General features: G+C 44.2%; 1 protein-coding gene across 1 annotated transcript in view; it reads left to right on the forward strand.

The window, feature by feature from the left end:
* Positions 1 to 15,066, forward strand: part of ITPKA (inositol-trisphosphate 3-kinase A) — a 56,976-nt gene extending 41,910 nt beyond the window's left edge. Inside the window, exons 2-7 of the mRNA XM_028723318.2 lie at positions 3,797 to 3,893; positions 6,211 to 6,424; positions 7,261 to 7,465; positions 9,628 to 9,729; positions 10,791 to 10,862; positions 12,063 to 15,066. Of these exons, the coding sequence (XP_028579151.2) occupies positions 3,797 to 3,893; positions 6,211 to 6,424; positions 7,261 to 7,465; positions 9,628 to 9,729; positions 10,791 to 10,862; positions 12,063 to 12,266 (894 nt within the window). The 3' untranslated portion in view covers positions 12,267 to 15,066. The remainder of the gene's footprint in view (positions 1 to 3,796; positions 3,894 to 6,210; positions 6,425 to 7,260; positions 7,466 to 9,627; positions 9,730 to 10,790; positions 10,863 to 12,062) is intronic.
* The last annotated feature ends 1,820 nt before the right edge of the window (positions 15,067 to 16,886 follow it).

Raw genomic sequence — 16,886 nt, forward strand, 5'->3', positions numbered from 1 at the left:
AGAGGAATCTGGGTGGCCACTGTTGAAGTGCTTGATAAGATGGACCTGATCCAACAAACACAATTATATTCTAAAGTGCTCTCCTAAGACAACGTGAGACATTCTAGCCTGCAGAGATTTTTAGTGTAATATATTGAGCCTTAGAATTATCAACTCAGCTCAAAGGACATATAAAAGTAAAAGAAATAATAGAGGAGGATGACTGGCAATTAATTCAGTCTATAAAGAAAAAGTCTTTTCCCCTTTTGTTTCTTGCTATCATAATAGTGCTGTGTGGGCTTGTGTGGGCTTGTACCGTTGAGCATGAGAGCTCAGGGAAGGGGGAGAAAATTCCAGCATCATTTTTGCTCTGAGCACCAGCAGAGATTTTCTTTGAGAAGGATCCAGGGGTCATGAAAATTAAACAGTGTAGGCAGGCTCGTCAGTAGGATTCCTCCCCCTCTCCTAATGGCAATTAATTAAACAAAAAAAAAACAACAAAAAACCCAGCCTTTTGAAACTAGTCCATCAGCTATACAAGCCACATTTCCTTACACATTTTTAACCTATAATTGCATTTAAGTGAAATGTGTGATTAGTAGAACTGTGAGATCTTGGCAGGAAAACGTGTGTCTTTCCCCCCATCCCTCTGCACCCTCAAATATATTTACTATTAGCTTGACCTTCTGGACGGGATTAAAGAGCTGTACGGTAGGTTTTAGCTTGTGGAATGAGAAGGGGGAACGAGGAAGAAGAAAGCCCAGGACAGAAACAGGGTATAGCACTTGAAAGTGCTGTGATAGGAGTTTCATAGGCTTCTGCAAGGGGTGGAGTGGAAACACTGCTTAGCAATGGAGCACTCCGTGCAGAAAACTTATATATTCTCCGATTCATGTTCCTATGGCAGCAGTCTTATTTGTGGAACAAAATGCTGCAGCCCTGGACTGAGACACTAGTCGTTTTCTTCCACCAAGACCCTTATCCTGTTCTTTAAGGTAGCTGGAGGATATGGTGCCATGTGTGTGTGTGAGAGAGAGAGAATCAGTGTGGAGTGCTCCTTATCTTAGTGAAATGTTTGTATAGTAATTGCTAGGCTTGCCAAATTGCTTCTCTGGCCCTTCCTGACTGCAAAACAATGCTTTTGTAAATTAATTGTTCAGGGAACCTTGGAGTTGATCAGTTGGCGAGGGGAAAAGGGCTCTGGGAATCTTTTATAATAATAAAAAAATACTGTTAAACTAATCATCCCAGTTTCAGTTCCGGAGAGTAGGGTATTTTGTCTTTCCGTGCATATTTCTGCGTGTGGTGGAATTAAAGGTCATTTTCTTCTGTTGATACGGCAGCTGTTCACTTTCCCCTTCGGCCAACAGAAGTATGTCCAAAGATGTCACAACTAAAACAGAAAGGTGTTAGCAAGGTGACACTGTGTGGCAGCGTTTTCTGGCCTTGTTAAAAGGCTAGCGCGGGGAGGGGAGGTAGAAAAGGAATGTATTTATTTGAAATGTTATATCCCACTCTGAAGTAGGAATGCTTTTTAGGTTGGCTAACAATAATAATAATTTATACCCCACCCAGCTGGCTGGGTTTCCCCAGCCACTCTGGGGTGGCTTCCAACAGAATATTAAAATACAATAGTCTATTAAACATTAAAAGCTTCCCTAAACAGGGCTGCCTTCAGATGTCTTCTAAAAGTCTGGTAGTTGTTTTTCTCTTTGGCATCTGGTGGGAGGACGTTCCACAGGGTGGGTGCCACTACCAAGAAGGCCCCCTGCCTGGTTCCCTGTAACTTGGCTTCTCGCAGCGAGGGAACCACCAGAAGGCCCTTGGCGCTGGACCTCAGTGTCCGGGCAGAATGATGGGGGTGGAGACGCTCCTACTGGACCGAGGCTGTTTTGGGCTTTAAAGGTCAGCACCAACACTTTGAATTTTGCTCGGAAGTGTACTGGGAGCCAGTGTAGGTCTTTCAAGGGTGGGGCACCCAATAAAACTGTTCAAAACTGAGCTAAAAATGGCAAGAGTCAGTAAAAGACGAGCGGATTAAAACCACATTCAGTTGGCATCTGAAAAGAACTGGGGAAAGAAGAAGAAGAAGTAGTAGTAGTAGTAGTTTGCTTGGTGTCAACGGGACTGTAGTGTATACCGTATTTTTCGCTCGATAACACGCACCTGACCATAACACGCACATAGTTTTTAGAGGAGGAAAACAAGAAAAAAAAAATCCGAATGAAACAGTGGATGTATCATTTTTGTGCTTCATGCTGTGGCCACAGACATGTGATTTGACAGTGAGTTTGGTGTAGCCCAATGCAAAAATCCTGAGAATCCATGTGGATCTGTGCTTTGTAACCACGTTTTTGCACCATTGCAGCCCCAGGCAAGAGTGGGTGCGTGATTTTTTTGGTGCAGGCTGTAGCCATGGACATGCTATGTGATCTGATGGTGAATTTGGGGTGACCCAATGCAAAGATCCTGAGGATCCATGTGGATCCGTGCTTTGTAACCACGTTTTAAGTGGGGAGGGAAGGAAAAACATAGAAGGAACAAGGAGCACTGAGAGGGGTGTGCGGAGAAGCAGCTGGCTAAGAATGCAGGAGAGGGGTTTTACCGGAGGGAGGAAAGGAAGGCAAAAGTTCCACCCACCCACCCAAGCCAGCCAGCTCTCTCTCTCTCTCTCTCTCTCTCCCTCCCACCCACCCACCCACCCACCCACCTGCATGTTGCCTGCGAGTCCCTAGGAATTAGAAGGAAGGACGCTCTGCTTTCCCCTCTGCTTGCCTGGAGGGGAGGGGTTTTCTCTGCTCTTTGTTCTGTTTGAGCAAACACAGTAACGAAACAGAAAGGGTGGGCGGTAAGACCCTGAGGCAGAATGCAGGAAAGCAGCAGCTTCCTCTTTTCAAGGCTTCCCTTCTCCGGATGATTTGATATTTGCCTGATTTTTGCCTTCACTCGCACCAGTCGGCTCCAGAGACCACACATTCGCTCAGTAACACGCACAGACATTTCCCCTTACTTTTTAGGAGAAAAAATCTGCGTGTTATAGAGGGGAAAATACGGTATGTCAGGTGAGCCTCACTGAAGAGAGCATTTAATAAGCGAGGTGCCACAGCTGAAATGGCACTCTCAGTTGCTGCAACCCACCTCAAGGCTACCAGAGAGGGGCTTCTAACACTGGTTATGTGGCAGTGGGCAGCCATGCAGTCCCTAGGGTGTCCAGGTCTTTAAAGAGCTTTAAAGGTGAGCACCACCTATACTTTGGAACTGGCAGCCAATGAAAGTGTTTCACAGCCATCTTGGGTTGAACCATCAACTGACAGTAACTCCATGTTGTTTGGATTGGGTCACCTGCCCCAAACCTCTCTTTACTTAAGAATAATGTTTAGTTATCAAGAAGCTCAAATAACTGATTTGTCAAAATTTTTGGCAAATTTGGGGGGTGAGAGAGAGAGAGAGAATGCAGATATAGCTTTTTGACTTGGTTTTTAAAATAAGTTACCGAAATCCAGGATTAGGTAGCATGCTGTTATTTTGGACCTGTGCATTTCTTTAAAAATCTGACCTTCTCACGGGGTGTTCCTCTCCTTGAGTTTGAGCATCACGAATTAGCTATTCCTGTGTTAGCCTTTGATCAACACTCTGTTCAATTAGGTGAGTCACTGAGACTGTCTTTAATGGGAATCCACTTTCATGTCACATCAGGTTGGCCTTGGAAGTCAGTGGGGAGCCATAAGTGCAAGCAGGAGACCTTGCATCTCTGTGCACAAATGCCTGATTATGTGGTTTGTGACGATACTCATGGGTTTTCCTTTCTTTGTTTCAGAAAAAAGCATGGCAGACGTTAAAAACAATTGTCAATTTGCCAGTCATCAGTCCCTTCAAGAAGCGATACTCCTGGGTGCAGCTGGCTGGTCACACAGGTGAAAACTTTTCTTGGCTTGACTCTGTACAAATAGGAAGCTTATAATAAAATGGTTGATAAAAATGGAAGGATTGAAAGGATTTTGAGGGAAGTATGCCCCCCCTTCTTTACCTGGACACTGCAAACCAATCAGCCCTATATGCCTAGATTATCTCTGGCAAGAGAGCTGCTTTTTCTAGCTGATTGTCAATATGCTATGCACTCTGGACCTTTGGGGATGGGCAACAAGCACTTTCAAATAAGTAAATTGATGGGAAAAGGAAGCATATTAATTGACTAAGTCTGCTTGTTTGTCTAGCAGACAGATTATGAGCTGTTTGTGGTTCTGGAGCCATTCCAGTGTGACCTCTAAGCTTGTAGAAATCTTTTTAAAATAATCACATTTGATATAAAACAGTGGGTTTTCTCCAGTTGTGCTGCCCAGCAGAATGGGTTGAATAGCCATTGGGGGGGGGGGGTTATCCCCAGAAGTTCTTCCATGCCCCCCAATATCTGCTCCAGAGCCTTGGGGAACACTCCAAAGTAGATTTAGAGGGGCACAGAGACACTGTGGGGCAGGGGGAGGAGAGACGTTTTAAACAATTGTTTTCCTACCTGTTGTGCTGTGAGAAACATTACTATTATCTGCTTAGCAACATGGTTGTATATAGCCCGGTATCTTCTTAACTTCACTAATGCGAAGAAAAATGTATAATACACAGGGTCAGTTTTTCTGACAATGACAGTAACCAGAAGATTGATAAGAAATGCTAGCACACAGTTCCTAATAGATATGAACCTAGTCTGTTTTGTGATTTTAAAAAGAGTAATCATGCCTTGACTGTGCAGCTTGTGTTTTCACTTATGGCATGCAAGAAAAGATTTGTCCATGAGACAGTTGCTTTTTCTTTGTGAAATATCTGGAATAGATGTAAATCATTTGCATCCTTCAGGACTTAGCTGTCTGTGTGTGTGTGTGTGTGTGTGTGTGTGTGTGTGTGTGTGTGTCTGCCTGTCTGTCTGCCTGTCTGTCTGTGTCTGTCCATAGACCTATGTAGGCTTCTACATCTAAGTCTGTGGTCCAACCTTACACATGAAAGTTTCTGGAGCCTAAACTCTCAAGAAGAAACAAACATTGTCAAGGCCACGTCTGTAATGTGCTGAAAGTGTACGTCACGGAGAACAGAAAGGAAAGTTTGGCAGGGTGGCCAGTAAGGAACTGCTTAAGCAGATTATGTTTAACGTAGTGTTTGTAGAAATGGCTGGAATATCTCGGGCCAAGCTGCTTCTTCTTTTTTTATTAAAAAAAATGACTTGATATAATTTATGCATGGTTGCTTTAGTGCTCCTATAGTAACTGACTGAGGTTAAAGGAAAACACAAGTCAACAAAGCTATGTGCAGAGTTCTCTGGAGCAGGAGGCATTTCCTTGTATAAAAATGAATAGGATTAATTGATTACAGCTCATTTTGCACTGGTTCCAAGAGAACCCTGTGAATTCTGATGCTGGCTACAGAGAATTCTGCAGTTGCGGGAGCTAACGTGAACCAGCTTACAGTGCAAGAAGACAATGTAAGATTCAGGTTCAGCCTTGTTGGCTGCATTTTAGGGTATAAATTTGTTTCAGAAGGCAATGGATTAATAGATTTGTGGACTGATAGATATTTGAGTGAAACAAAAACAGATCCTGACATTACACTCGCCTCGACAGTTGTGGAAGCTGCTTCCTCTGTACCTCTTGTCGCAGCCAGCTTCATTTTGTTGGCTGTGTGGCTGAGACTAGATTCCTTTGGAGCCTCAGAGTAGTGAAATTTTGGAGCTGCAGGATTCCGAGGGGGCTGGAGGAAGAGCGTGTGTGTACTGGAAGTCCACAACTTGGCTTCTAGACATGGCTTGTTGGTTAATGATCAGTGACTGATAGCTTCTCTCTTGTGTGCTAAGAGCAGGTACAGGATGAAGCTCAGTTCAGGACATAGTGGTAGCATTGCATAGATTTTATCACTGAATCTGGCTACCAAAGTAATAATGTGGTTTGCCCTGTTAACCTCCTGTGTAGTCTAGTGCATTTAGACTTGGACATGTTTATGTGATTAGTGGAGAGAACTTTTTCTGTGATTCCATCTGAATGCTGGCTGTGTGTGTGTGTGTGTGTGTGTGTGTGTGTGTTTTGACAGGCACTGTTTGTGTTGGGTGTTCTTTTTACAAGGCACGTATGTTACTGTTCCAGGAAAGTATTTCAACTGGAAGAAAGAGGTGCGGCAGTCAAACTAGGCGGAGAGACCTTTCCCTCCTACCAGACTGAAAGCTGCAAGTTATCATGATTCTCTTTACTGCAGGGAGTTTCAAGGCAGCTGACGGTGGAACGATCCTGAAGCGCTACTCTGAGAATGAGGAGAAGTGCTTTGAGCTGCTGATGAATGACCCACTGCGTTCCTGCGTCCCTGTCTTCCATGGCGTGGTGGAGAGAGATGGCGAGTCCTACATGCAACTAGATGACCTTCTAGCTAATTTTGAAGGGCCTTGTGTGATGGACTGCAAGATGGGAATCAGGTGGGAGGCATTAAACAACAATAACTCTGCTGTCTCATTGTGGGCGGCTTGTTGATAGCTGTGATTTTGAGGGGATGGCAGTCTGATGTGGGGTCGATCCATCCCTCAACTTCATGTGGATTGTGAGCCCCTTCTGCCTTCTGATGAACAGATGGTACATCGGCTATACAGTGGTACCTCGGGTTACAGACACTTCAGGTTACAGACTCCACTAACCCAGAAATAGTACCTCGGGTTAAGAACTTTGCTTCAGGATGAGAACAGAAATTGTGCGGCGGCGGCACATCGGCAGGCCCCATTAGCTAAAGTGGTACCTCAGGTTAAGAACAGTTTCAGGTTAAGAACGGACCTCCAGAACGAATTAAGTTCTTAACCTGAGGTACCACTGTATTTGAATATCATGGTGAGCATTAAACAATGACTTACCACCCATGAGGAAAATCAAATTTGCTTGTGCCTGAAGGAAACAAACCATGGTTCCTGGCTTAGTGTTACATTTGAACTAGCGATAATACTTTGTTTTGCTGCTAACAAACTGTAGTCAGTAAGCGAATAACAAACCTTGGCTACAGATTGTGGTTTGTTTGTTTTTTAAAAACCACACACATTTAGCTACACCAGTGCTGCTCCTTTACCCTTGCCATGGATTGTGGCTCGGAGTTCAAAGTCCTGATATTGATTGGTCAGAGTTTTCTTGGAAATGTGATGCTATCTTGAAGAGGGGTAATTATTTATCTATGTAACGAACACTGAGCTCCCTATACGATAAATGGAAATGGCATGGAAATATTCTTGGGCGTATCAAATAAGTGCTCGATTTCCTATTATTTTTGCAGGACGTATTTGGAGGAGGAATTGACTAAAGCGCGAGAGAAACCAAAGCTGCGTAAGGACATGTATAAGAAAATGATTGATGTAGATCCTCTGGCACCCACTGAGGAGGAGAACTCACAGCATGCAGTGACCAAACCACGCTATATGCAGTGGAGGGAGACAATCAGCTCCAGCGCTAACTTGGGTTTCAGGATCGAAGGGATTAAGGTGGGACATCTTCCGTTCCTAAACTAGCTTTTCCTACCTGCAGCATCCTAGACTGTATACACACCAGAAAGTTAATGTGCACATGAGCTGCACAGATCTATTTTTTTCCTGTGTGCATGGGTCATCCACACACAAGCACTTCAGCTGAACTTTATCTTGGTATTTCCCATTCACACTAATGGCTGGTGCTTGATGTAATGCACCTGAATGCCAGTTGCTGGAAACCACAGGAGGGGAGAGTGGTTTTGTTCTCAAATCCTGCTTGTGGGTTTTCCATAGGCATCTGGTTGGCCATTGTGAGATCGGGATGATGTGTGTTTGTGTGGTACACAAATAAAGTAACCTTTTGGAAAGAAGGCCATGCTTTGGTGTTAGTTGACAAATGTGGAGGATGCTGTCAGATTTTCTCCATCAATGAGTGCAATGCTGGCATTGCAGAATGCGCTGTGCTTCTAGTGTACCATCTGGCAACAGACCGAAAGGATATTTTTTCTGCCCTCACAGGCCTGCTGTAGTACATCACTCCAGAGTGCTGCTGGATGTCTCTGCCCACGATGTGCACTGCAGTTTCACAACTTTTTCTTGTCAAGACACATACATTTGTTGTGTTAGGCTGGCCCACACTTTTGCAGCCAAATGTTACACGCACAAGGCCAAATCTGACTCAGATAGGTTTTGTACTACAACCCAGAGCAGAATTTTTTCAGTTTTCTCTCGTTTTGCATTGCATCCAGAAGCATGACTTAATAGGATAGCTTTTTTCCATTAAGTGTCAGTAGTCACTCCTTTTATCCTGCCCATCTTGTTTATAATGTACACCATATCCTAAAATACATGTTTGTATTAGAGTCTCAGTGATACTTTATTTATTTATTTATTTATGTAATGTATTTAATGCTTTTGAATTATGGTGCTGGAGGAGACTCTTTAGAGTCCCATGGACTGCAAGAAGAACAAACATATCCATTCTTAAGGAAATCAGCCCTGAGTGCTCACTGGAAGGACAGATCATGAAGCTGAGGCTCCAATACTTTGGCCACCTCATGAGAAGAGAAGACTCCCTGGAAAAGACCCTGATGTTGGGAAAGATGGAGGGCACAAGGAGAAGGGGACGGCAGAGGACGAGATGGTTGGACAGTGTTCTCGAAGCTACCAGCATGAGTTTGACCAAACTGCGGGAGGCAGTGGAAGACTGGCGTGCTCTGGTCCATGGGGTCACGAAGAGTCGGACATGACTAAACGACTCAACAACAACAACAATTTAATACAGTTCTATCCTGTTTGCCACCTGAGGAGCTTATGGTTAGACTGAGAGTGACTAGCTCAGGTTACCCAATGAGCTTCGTGGCTGAGTGGGGATTTGAACCTGGGTCTTTCCAGTCGTAATCTGGCACTGTGTATCAGGGATGTCAGACTTCAAGCTCAAGGGATCTACTTTATGCCTAACTAGAACCCTGAGATCCACTGACCAGAGCTAGCCATTTAGAATTAAATACAGTGGTACCTCAGGTTACATACACTTAGGTTACAGACTCTGCTAACCCAGAAATAATACCTCGAGTTAAGAACTTTGCTTCAGGATGAGAACAGAAATTGTGCTTTGGCGGTGCAGCGGCAGCAGGAGGCCCCATTAGCTAAAGTGGTGCTTAAGGTTAAGAACAGTTTCAGGTTAAGAATGGACCTCTGGAACAAATTAAGTACTTAACCCGAGGTACCACTGTAATTCCAAGGAATTTGATTTGAATACTAGAACTGAATGGAGTTCCTTCCTTCCACACAAAAATCTATTCCTGGTTACCCTAAGTTTTTCAGAGGAACAGCTTTCAGCTATATAACTTGGAATGAAGCGGGTTCATTTTATAGCTGCTGCTGTTAATACAATTGGTAGCCAGAAATCCTTGCCATTCTACTGCAAATCACCCAGAGATCTACCTCCTGCCCTCCCCTGCTCTGCACCACACTGCTGTAAATTCAGCAGCTAATATTCAGGGTAGGGGTAACCATCCTGGTGGACTTAGTTCAGCTGCCTCTGAGGAAAAGCCAGCCAATTTCACCTTTTGGGGATTCCTCTCCTCTTTGTCCCCATGCTGGTGTCTTCCCTTTCTTCTTTCCTGTGTGTTCAGAAGGACGTCTTCCATCTCCCTTCTTTTTATTCCTTACAGAAGGCTGATGGGACTTGTAACACCAACTTCAAGACAACGAAGACACGGGACCAAGTCTTCCAGGTTTTTGCGGAATTCATTAAGGGAGACACAACTATATTGGTAAGCTATCCTTGGAAGTTTGAGACTGACCCTTTGCTGGCCTGGCTCATTAAATCTGTGAGGGCTGGTGGTAGACGAATAGGGAGAGGGAGCTGTGGACATTTCCCTAGAGCAGTCCAAGGTGCCACCACTTCCTCCAGAGCAGCTGGTAATAAGACCCATTATTTTAAGAAGCTCTCGCCAGATTTCTTTAACCTGGGTAAAAGGTTGACCCAATGCATCATCTTGGGTGGGGAGAGGTTGGATGTGTGATAGTAGACCAACTCCCAGTTTTCTTAGACATAGATCTGCTATCATTGATGCCGACTGCATCATCTCTCTCTCTTGTTTTAAAATTATTGTATTTTATAATTGCTGTATGCTATTTTGGAGGCTTATCTGGCTGAACAGTGGCTGATAAATATTAATATCACACTATAAGTAGTTTTGTGTCCTGTGGTTTTGTGGTATTCTAGTTGGTCATAGTTTAAGCATATGAAAGGAAGGTAACCCATTGTATTCTGCATCCCTGCAGTGGGGCCCTTTGTATACCAAGAACACAGATCAGCTCTGAACATGGATATTTGATCCTCTTACCAGGGTTCCTATCAGGCACAAAACCCTTGTGCTTTGTAGGCTTTAGACCTCTAACCTCATTAGCAGAAGTGTGATGCTGTTTCTTTTCATCTGACATTGTTCAGATTGCATCATGGGTAGTGGGGAACTCCGTTTCATTTTTCCTTACTGCGTTTCCCACACTCTGAACATATGAGCTAAAAGCGTTCAGAGAGAATATTACAGATGTTTAGCTGTCACTAATTGCCGGCTCTGGGACCCACACACTTGTGCAATGGGTGAATTGCAACTTAAAACACCAAAAGAACATAATGTGCCCAAAAAAATTGGCTCACGAAACTCCCATTCTCAGAAGATTTGTGTTTATGTTTCTGGTGGGTAGTATCTCAGATTACTCTGTGGTAAAGCAGTCTCTGAAGCAATTTCCTCCATCTACCAGGTTTTTTAAATTTTTGTATGACAGTAAAATGTTACGTGATTCAACCCTCCACCCCTTCTTTTCACAGAAAAAATACTTGAGGCGTCTGTATGAAATTCGTGGTGTTCTTGAGTCTTCTAATTTCTTTAAACGGCATGAGGTGAGCAGTGGGTGAGAGAGAAGGCCAAGGAGGCAGCATGTGAAGAAAACAGTGTAGCATCAAGACTGGATTACTGCAATGCCTTCTGTCTCTGTGTGTGTGGAGTGGGGGAAGCTGCCCTTGGGATTGGTTTGGAAGCTGTTGCAGAATGCAGGAACTAGGTTGCACAGAGAGGTAGCCTATAATGAGCACATAACACTCCCGTGAAAGGAGCTGCACTAGCTTGCTACTTCAGCTACTGAGCTGAGTTTAAGGTTCTGCTGTTCGTTTAGAAGGCCCTAAGCAAATTGGGAGAGAATGAAAGTATACCACCACCTCCTATAGAAACCTACCATTCCCTGAGATCATCAGATGATGCTCTTTGCAAGAGATCCATCATTTAGACAACTGAAGGAGAGTTTTCGCACCCATCATGTGGAACAGTCTCCCCTCAGAAATAAGGCAGCCAACTAGATGGTGACGGTGATCATTAGTATTCTTCTTTTATTTATATGCTGCCCATATGACTGGGTTGCCCCAGCCACTCTGGGCGGCTTCCACAAAATTATAAAACCACAGTAAAAAACCTGAACAATTAAAAACTTCCTTATACAGGGCTGCCTTCAGCTGTCTCCTGAAAGTCAAATAATTGTTTATTTCCTTGACATCTGATGGGAGGGTGTTCCACAGGGCAGGTGCCACTACCGTGAAGGCCCTCTGCTTGGTTCCCTGTAACCTCACTTCTCGCAGTGAGGGAACCGCCAGAAGGCCCTCAGAGCCTTCAGTGTCTGGGCTGAATGATGGGCGAGGAGACTTTCAATGGACGCTTAAGACGTTTCCTGACCATTAAACAGGGTGGGGACAGCCTGGTAACTCTGGAGTTGGATTTTTTTAGCACTATTTTTAACACTATTTTTTCAACACTATTTGGATTTTTTAATGTTCTGTCTTTTATTGTTTGTGGTATATTTTATTATCTGTGCACTGCTTTGAGGTATTTTAAATATAAAGCAGTATTAAAATGCTCCTGGTAAATAAATAAAACCTTAAGAACATTAAAAGAGCCGGCTGGATCGGGTCAGTGGATTCCTCAGTGAATTTGTTTAATCCTCAACTACAGGCATGCGTTGGCCCTAAGTTTATGGCGGGTGGAGCCAGGAGCAGCAAGACACCAGTTTTTCACAAAATATCTAGTAGCCTCTCTCTCCCTCTCCTCTGCAGGTAATTGGAAGTTCACTGCTGTTTGTGCATGATGATAGTGGGCATGCCAATGTATGGCTCATTGATTTTGGAAAGACTACCCTTCTTCCAGATGAGCAGACCTTGGATCATAGGATCCCTTGGCAGGAAGGGAACCGAGAGGATGGCTACTTACTTGGACTGGACAATTTGATCGACATCTTAGAAAATATATTTGAGAGATGAGAGGGACTGGCGCAAAGTCACTATAGGACCGCTCAGTTGCTTTTAATTTTTCCAGAATCAACACACCCCCTCCCCAGTCAGAGGGAAAGCTTTTAAAACTTTTGCCAGACTCTGCTGCAAAAACGAGGTGGAAACTCAGAGCCAGCCTCTGGGAGCCTGGGAAATCCAGGGTTAGCCATGAATGCAAAGGGCTAACTTCAGTTTTATTGAACTAACACAGAATAATTTCTGAACATTTGGACGTTGGATCAGGACAACTACTTCCTGGAGGGAAAGTTGCTTGGAGCACACGGGACGGAAAATATTGGAATTCTCATCTGAAATGTCTTCAAAAGTAATAAGCAGACTTCCTAACCTTCATGCTGCTGCTGCTGCTCACACTGTTAGATAGGAATGTTCCCATTCCATGCATTCACTTGTGTGCCAGGCAGCTTGGAACTTGGCGAAGAATTTACAAACTCTCATTCTCATATATATATATTAGTTTTAATGGTGGTGCAGAAAAGTTTAAAGATGCGCACAAAGTGCTGTTGAAGCTTCAGAAACCAAAGGGCACCTTGGGCTCCAGGAGCCAGTGCAAGAGTTTTTGTGCCCTACACAACTCTCCATACCCCTCTGTTCCTTCTCGTCTTCTGCCATTCCATTTTGTCGCCAACTGCTTTCCACAAATTAGTTTATCTGTGCCAAAACATGTGCAGCTCGCCACTAAGCCCCTCCCCCAAATATCTTGCACACATCTGCCCTGCAACCCTGACCACAACTGTGCAACAGGTAAGTCCTACTGATTTTTAATCAACTATCCGAAACTCATCATGGGCAGAACTGCAGTCTAATGCTTTGATTGGAGCCTTTGTTCCCACTCCCCACTGCTATAGAGGAAACTGGATCTACCTGTTAGAGAGCTCTACCTGTTAGAGGAACTGCCATGGTAATAGGGAAGCAGAGGTTGAAACCAGACAATTCCAATTTGCACCAGGCTTTGTATTAGTGCTTCTTCATGATTGCTAGCCTCTCCTTTTCTTCACCTGAGACTGTGCATAAAGCTGTCCAGGTTTTAAAGTGTGTGATCCAAGAGAGACTTCGCCTTACAGGGAGCAAGCAGTCACTTTCGGGGAGACTGAGTTTCATCGAGGTTGGTGGTGGCCCAGAAGTGACCACTTGTGAGCTAGAATTCATATGACTATGTGTGGGATCACATCTTAGTGACTTGGTTTATTTAGTAAACAAAGCAAAAACTTAACTAATTTAGGTGACATTGAATTGTTTCCCATCCAGAAATCAGAACAACCAGTCAAGTTGCTTGGTGTTAAAATTACTTGGATCAGCAGATTTTTGCAAGAATTAAAAAAGAACAATTCTCCCCATAAAGATGTACTGGGCACTTGAAACATTAGGTGCTAAGCACTTCATTTGGGCAAAGTATATCCACTTGGTGTATCAGGTGAATGTGCAAAGGGTTATTTTAGGACTGCTGTGAAGGTGATAGTTTGCATAACAGGGAAATTCTGTGATAAAAACTCCTTTCCCCCATTGAAGTCACGTGGATTGTCCCCCGATAATCATGGACCAGTATTGCAGAATGCATCTCCACTGTTCAACATTCCAGCCACACAATTCCAATAATCATGCCATGCTTGGTTATGTATTCGCACGATTATTGGCTATGACCCAGAGCTCCATGCAGGCAGACATGGCATTCTTAAAGTTGTAGAGGAAAGCAGCCAGTGGCCATTGTGTGATGACTGGGTGGTCATGGCCCCATGGTCCTATCTCGTGCAGTCTGCCTTAGGCTAAATCGTGCAGAATTCACCCACGGCATGCTCCGTAGCTAAAGGTATAAGGGATCCCTAGTCTGGCAGCATGGTCATGACTTAGCCAGGCATGAAACTAGCAGTCAGAGCAGCTAGTAGATATCTTCCAGCTTTTCAAATATTTACCCGTGAAGTTAATTTTTTAACAATACCCTTTGCTCACCCATTCTTAGTAGGTAACATATTTGGGCTTCCTTTCCTCTGCCACTTGGCTTGGTGTCAGTTTTGGCAGACTTTGGCATGAGGCTAATTTTAGGAGGAGCAACAGCAGGTCTTTCGCTCCCTACAGCCTAACCTGCACTGGCCATGGAAGGGCATGCTGAGGCCAGACAAATGGGTGGACAGTAAAACCTTAGGAGTCTGTAATACAGCAGAAACGGGCTGCTTCAGCTATCGAGCTCCATGCTTCTGCTGAGAAAAGCTTATTAAAGCATTGCAAATTCTTGCCCAACAGGTGGTGGAGGGGAAACCCCACATTAACATTCATTATGGAGTTCAGAACCAGCAACCCAAGAGAGATGTACTGATGATACTCTGAAACAAGCTCCTTTGGCTTAACCTTGTAATTAATTATCCCCAGGACAGTGTTTTAAATATAGGATTAGCTGGAAAGTCCATCTAGCAGAGCCGATAAAGGATTTAGTTGGGTGCACAGTTTTGAAAATCAAAATTGAAAATAGCAATTTGTAAAATAATACCAGTTATTGTTCTTTGAAATTTGTGTTCTATCTTAAAGTCCTTTTGTGTTAATAATGGAAAACTACTCCTTTATATGTTACTGGTGGTGATGGGGTGTGTATTGGGAAGGAAGCTTCATAACGGACATGGGTAGCAGAAGTGGTTTTCAAATGGCTTCCATGATCCGCTATCCTTTTAGAGTAGTGGGTTGAAAAGGGTTTCTGTGTAGCACAAGAGGTTTGAAGGGGAGGGATTTAGAGATAAGCTTGGATATTGCTGCTTTTCAGTTTTTACGTAGCCCTATTTGTGGGTCACGGGACGCGGGTGGCGCTGTGGGTAAAAGCCTCAGCGCCTAGGGCTTGCCGATCGAAAGGTCGGCGGTTCAAATCCCCGCAGCGGGGTGCGCTCCCGTTGCTCGGTCCCAGCGCCTGCCAACCTAGCAGTTCGAAAGCACTCCCGGGTGCAAGTAGATAAATAGGGACCGCTTACCAGCGGGAAGGTAAACGGCGTTTCCGTGTGCGGCTCTGGCTCGCCAGAGCAGCGATGTCACGCTGGCCACGTGACCCGGAAGTGTCTCCGGACAGCGCTGGCCCCCGGCCTCTTGAGTGAGATGGGCGCACAACCCTAGAGTCTGTCAAGACTGGCCCGTACGGGCAGGGGTACCTTTACCTTTACCTTTATTTGTGGGTCACAGTATAAAAACCAATGTTTAAAATACTGGAAGTGCAACACAGCAAGGTGAAGACGTCCCAACAGGTTGCTACCCATTCTACTCTACCCTTGGCCAGCAAACATTTATGATGATGCTCTCATGTAGATTTGGAGGCGTCTGGCCTTAGAATGCATATGGGCACTGTCTTTCTCAGTATTGTAAATACAGTCAATATCCAGCATAGTCAAGGCAATATTCCACAGTGGCCTGGTGGATGCGAGGGAGGGAAGGTCCCATTGGGCATGTGGGCTTGACACTATTGGATATCTGACAGCCTCTCTCCACCCATCTTTGCCAACTCTATGGCTGATTGGGCTTCAGTGGTTCTTCCCTTTACTCATTCTCACCCTCATAGTAACCGCCTGGTCCATACCAACCAATCCAACCAGCCAGCTGCTGCTGCTTAGGCACACACACATACACAAAACAGGGTCATACTGGTTATTTTGTCTGCCCCATTGCCAACTCTTGGTAGCATTAAACTCTCCATCCTTTGCTCCAACTGTTCTTGCAGCAGGACCACTGCAAAGTTCCTTCTGTTGCAGCAGCAAATGCTTGCTTCAGTCTGCTGCAGCTCGGGTGAAAACACCCTGATCAAGAGAGCTTGTGGACTCCAATTGCTTTTTCCTTATTTAAAAATGTGGTTGGTTTTAAGGAGGAGGAGGAAGAAGAGGAGGTGCTATAAAGTAGCACTTTGCGCTGGAGGATGTGCAGGTCTGCTGATCTGTTTTCTCCCACCTCTTTAAAATGCAAACTGGAATATGCCTACCTCACAGGGTTGTTGTGAGGATCCATAAATTATTTTAATACGTTTATATTGATTTGTGGAAGAAAAGTGCAATATAAAAAACTGCAAGGAATTTGAATAGGTATGGAAAGGACTGTTTCATAGTCTCTTGGAGGATATAAATTTGTGGAAACTTCAGCCCAGAAAAGGCAGATACACCTTTTATATGCTGTGGGTGTTTCTGCAGGAAAGCTGCTTCTACAAGGAGGCTTAATATTGGCAAATGGGTTGTTTTCAATAGGCTTTTTTTGTTTGTTTAAATAAGTTACTGAATTTTCCATGGAAGGATGATAAATCCAGAAGGTGGCGGCGGCAGGACGTAGGTTGGTATTTTTATGCCAAAATGCCGTGTGGAAGCTGGGAAAAAGCTTGCATGAGGACCACCAGTCCTACAATAAACACTTGCCTGGAAGCATCATTGATGAGAAACTTTCCTCCTCCTAGATTCTGTGAATAGACTAAAGTGATGGGGAATCTTGTTTTTAAATAGTTGACTTGGGCTACATTTCTACTACAAACCAGACAAAAAAAAAAAGCTTGTCTCATCTACAGAGGATGTTGCTTTGAACACTACAGTGCAAAAAATATTCTGAAATCCTAACTGTGTATAGGTTGATTTTATTACTTCCAAA

The sequence above is a fragment of the Podarcis muralis genome, chromosome 1, assembly GCF_964188315.1.
Source record: "Podarcis muralis chromosome 1, rPodMur119.hap1.1, whole genome shotgun sequence".
Lineage (NCBI taxonomy): Eukaryota > Metazoa > Chordata > Lepidosauria > Squamata > Lacertidae > Podarcis > Podarcis muralis.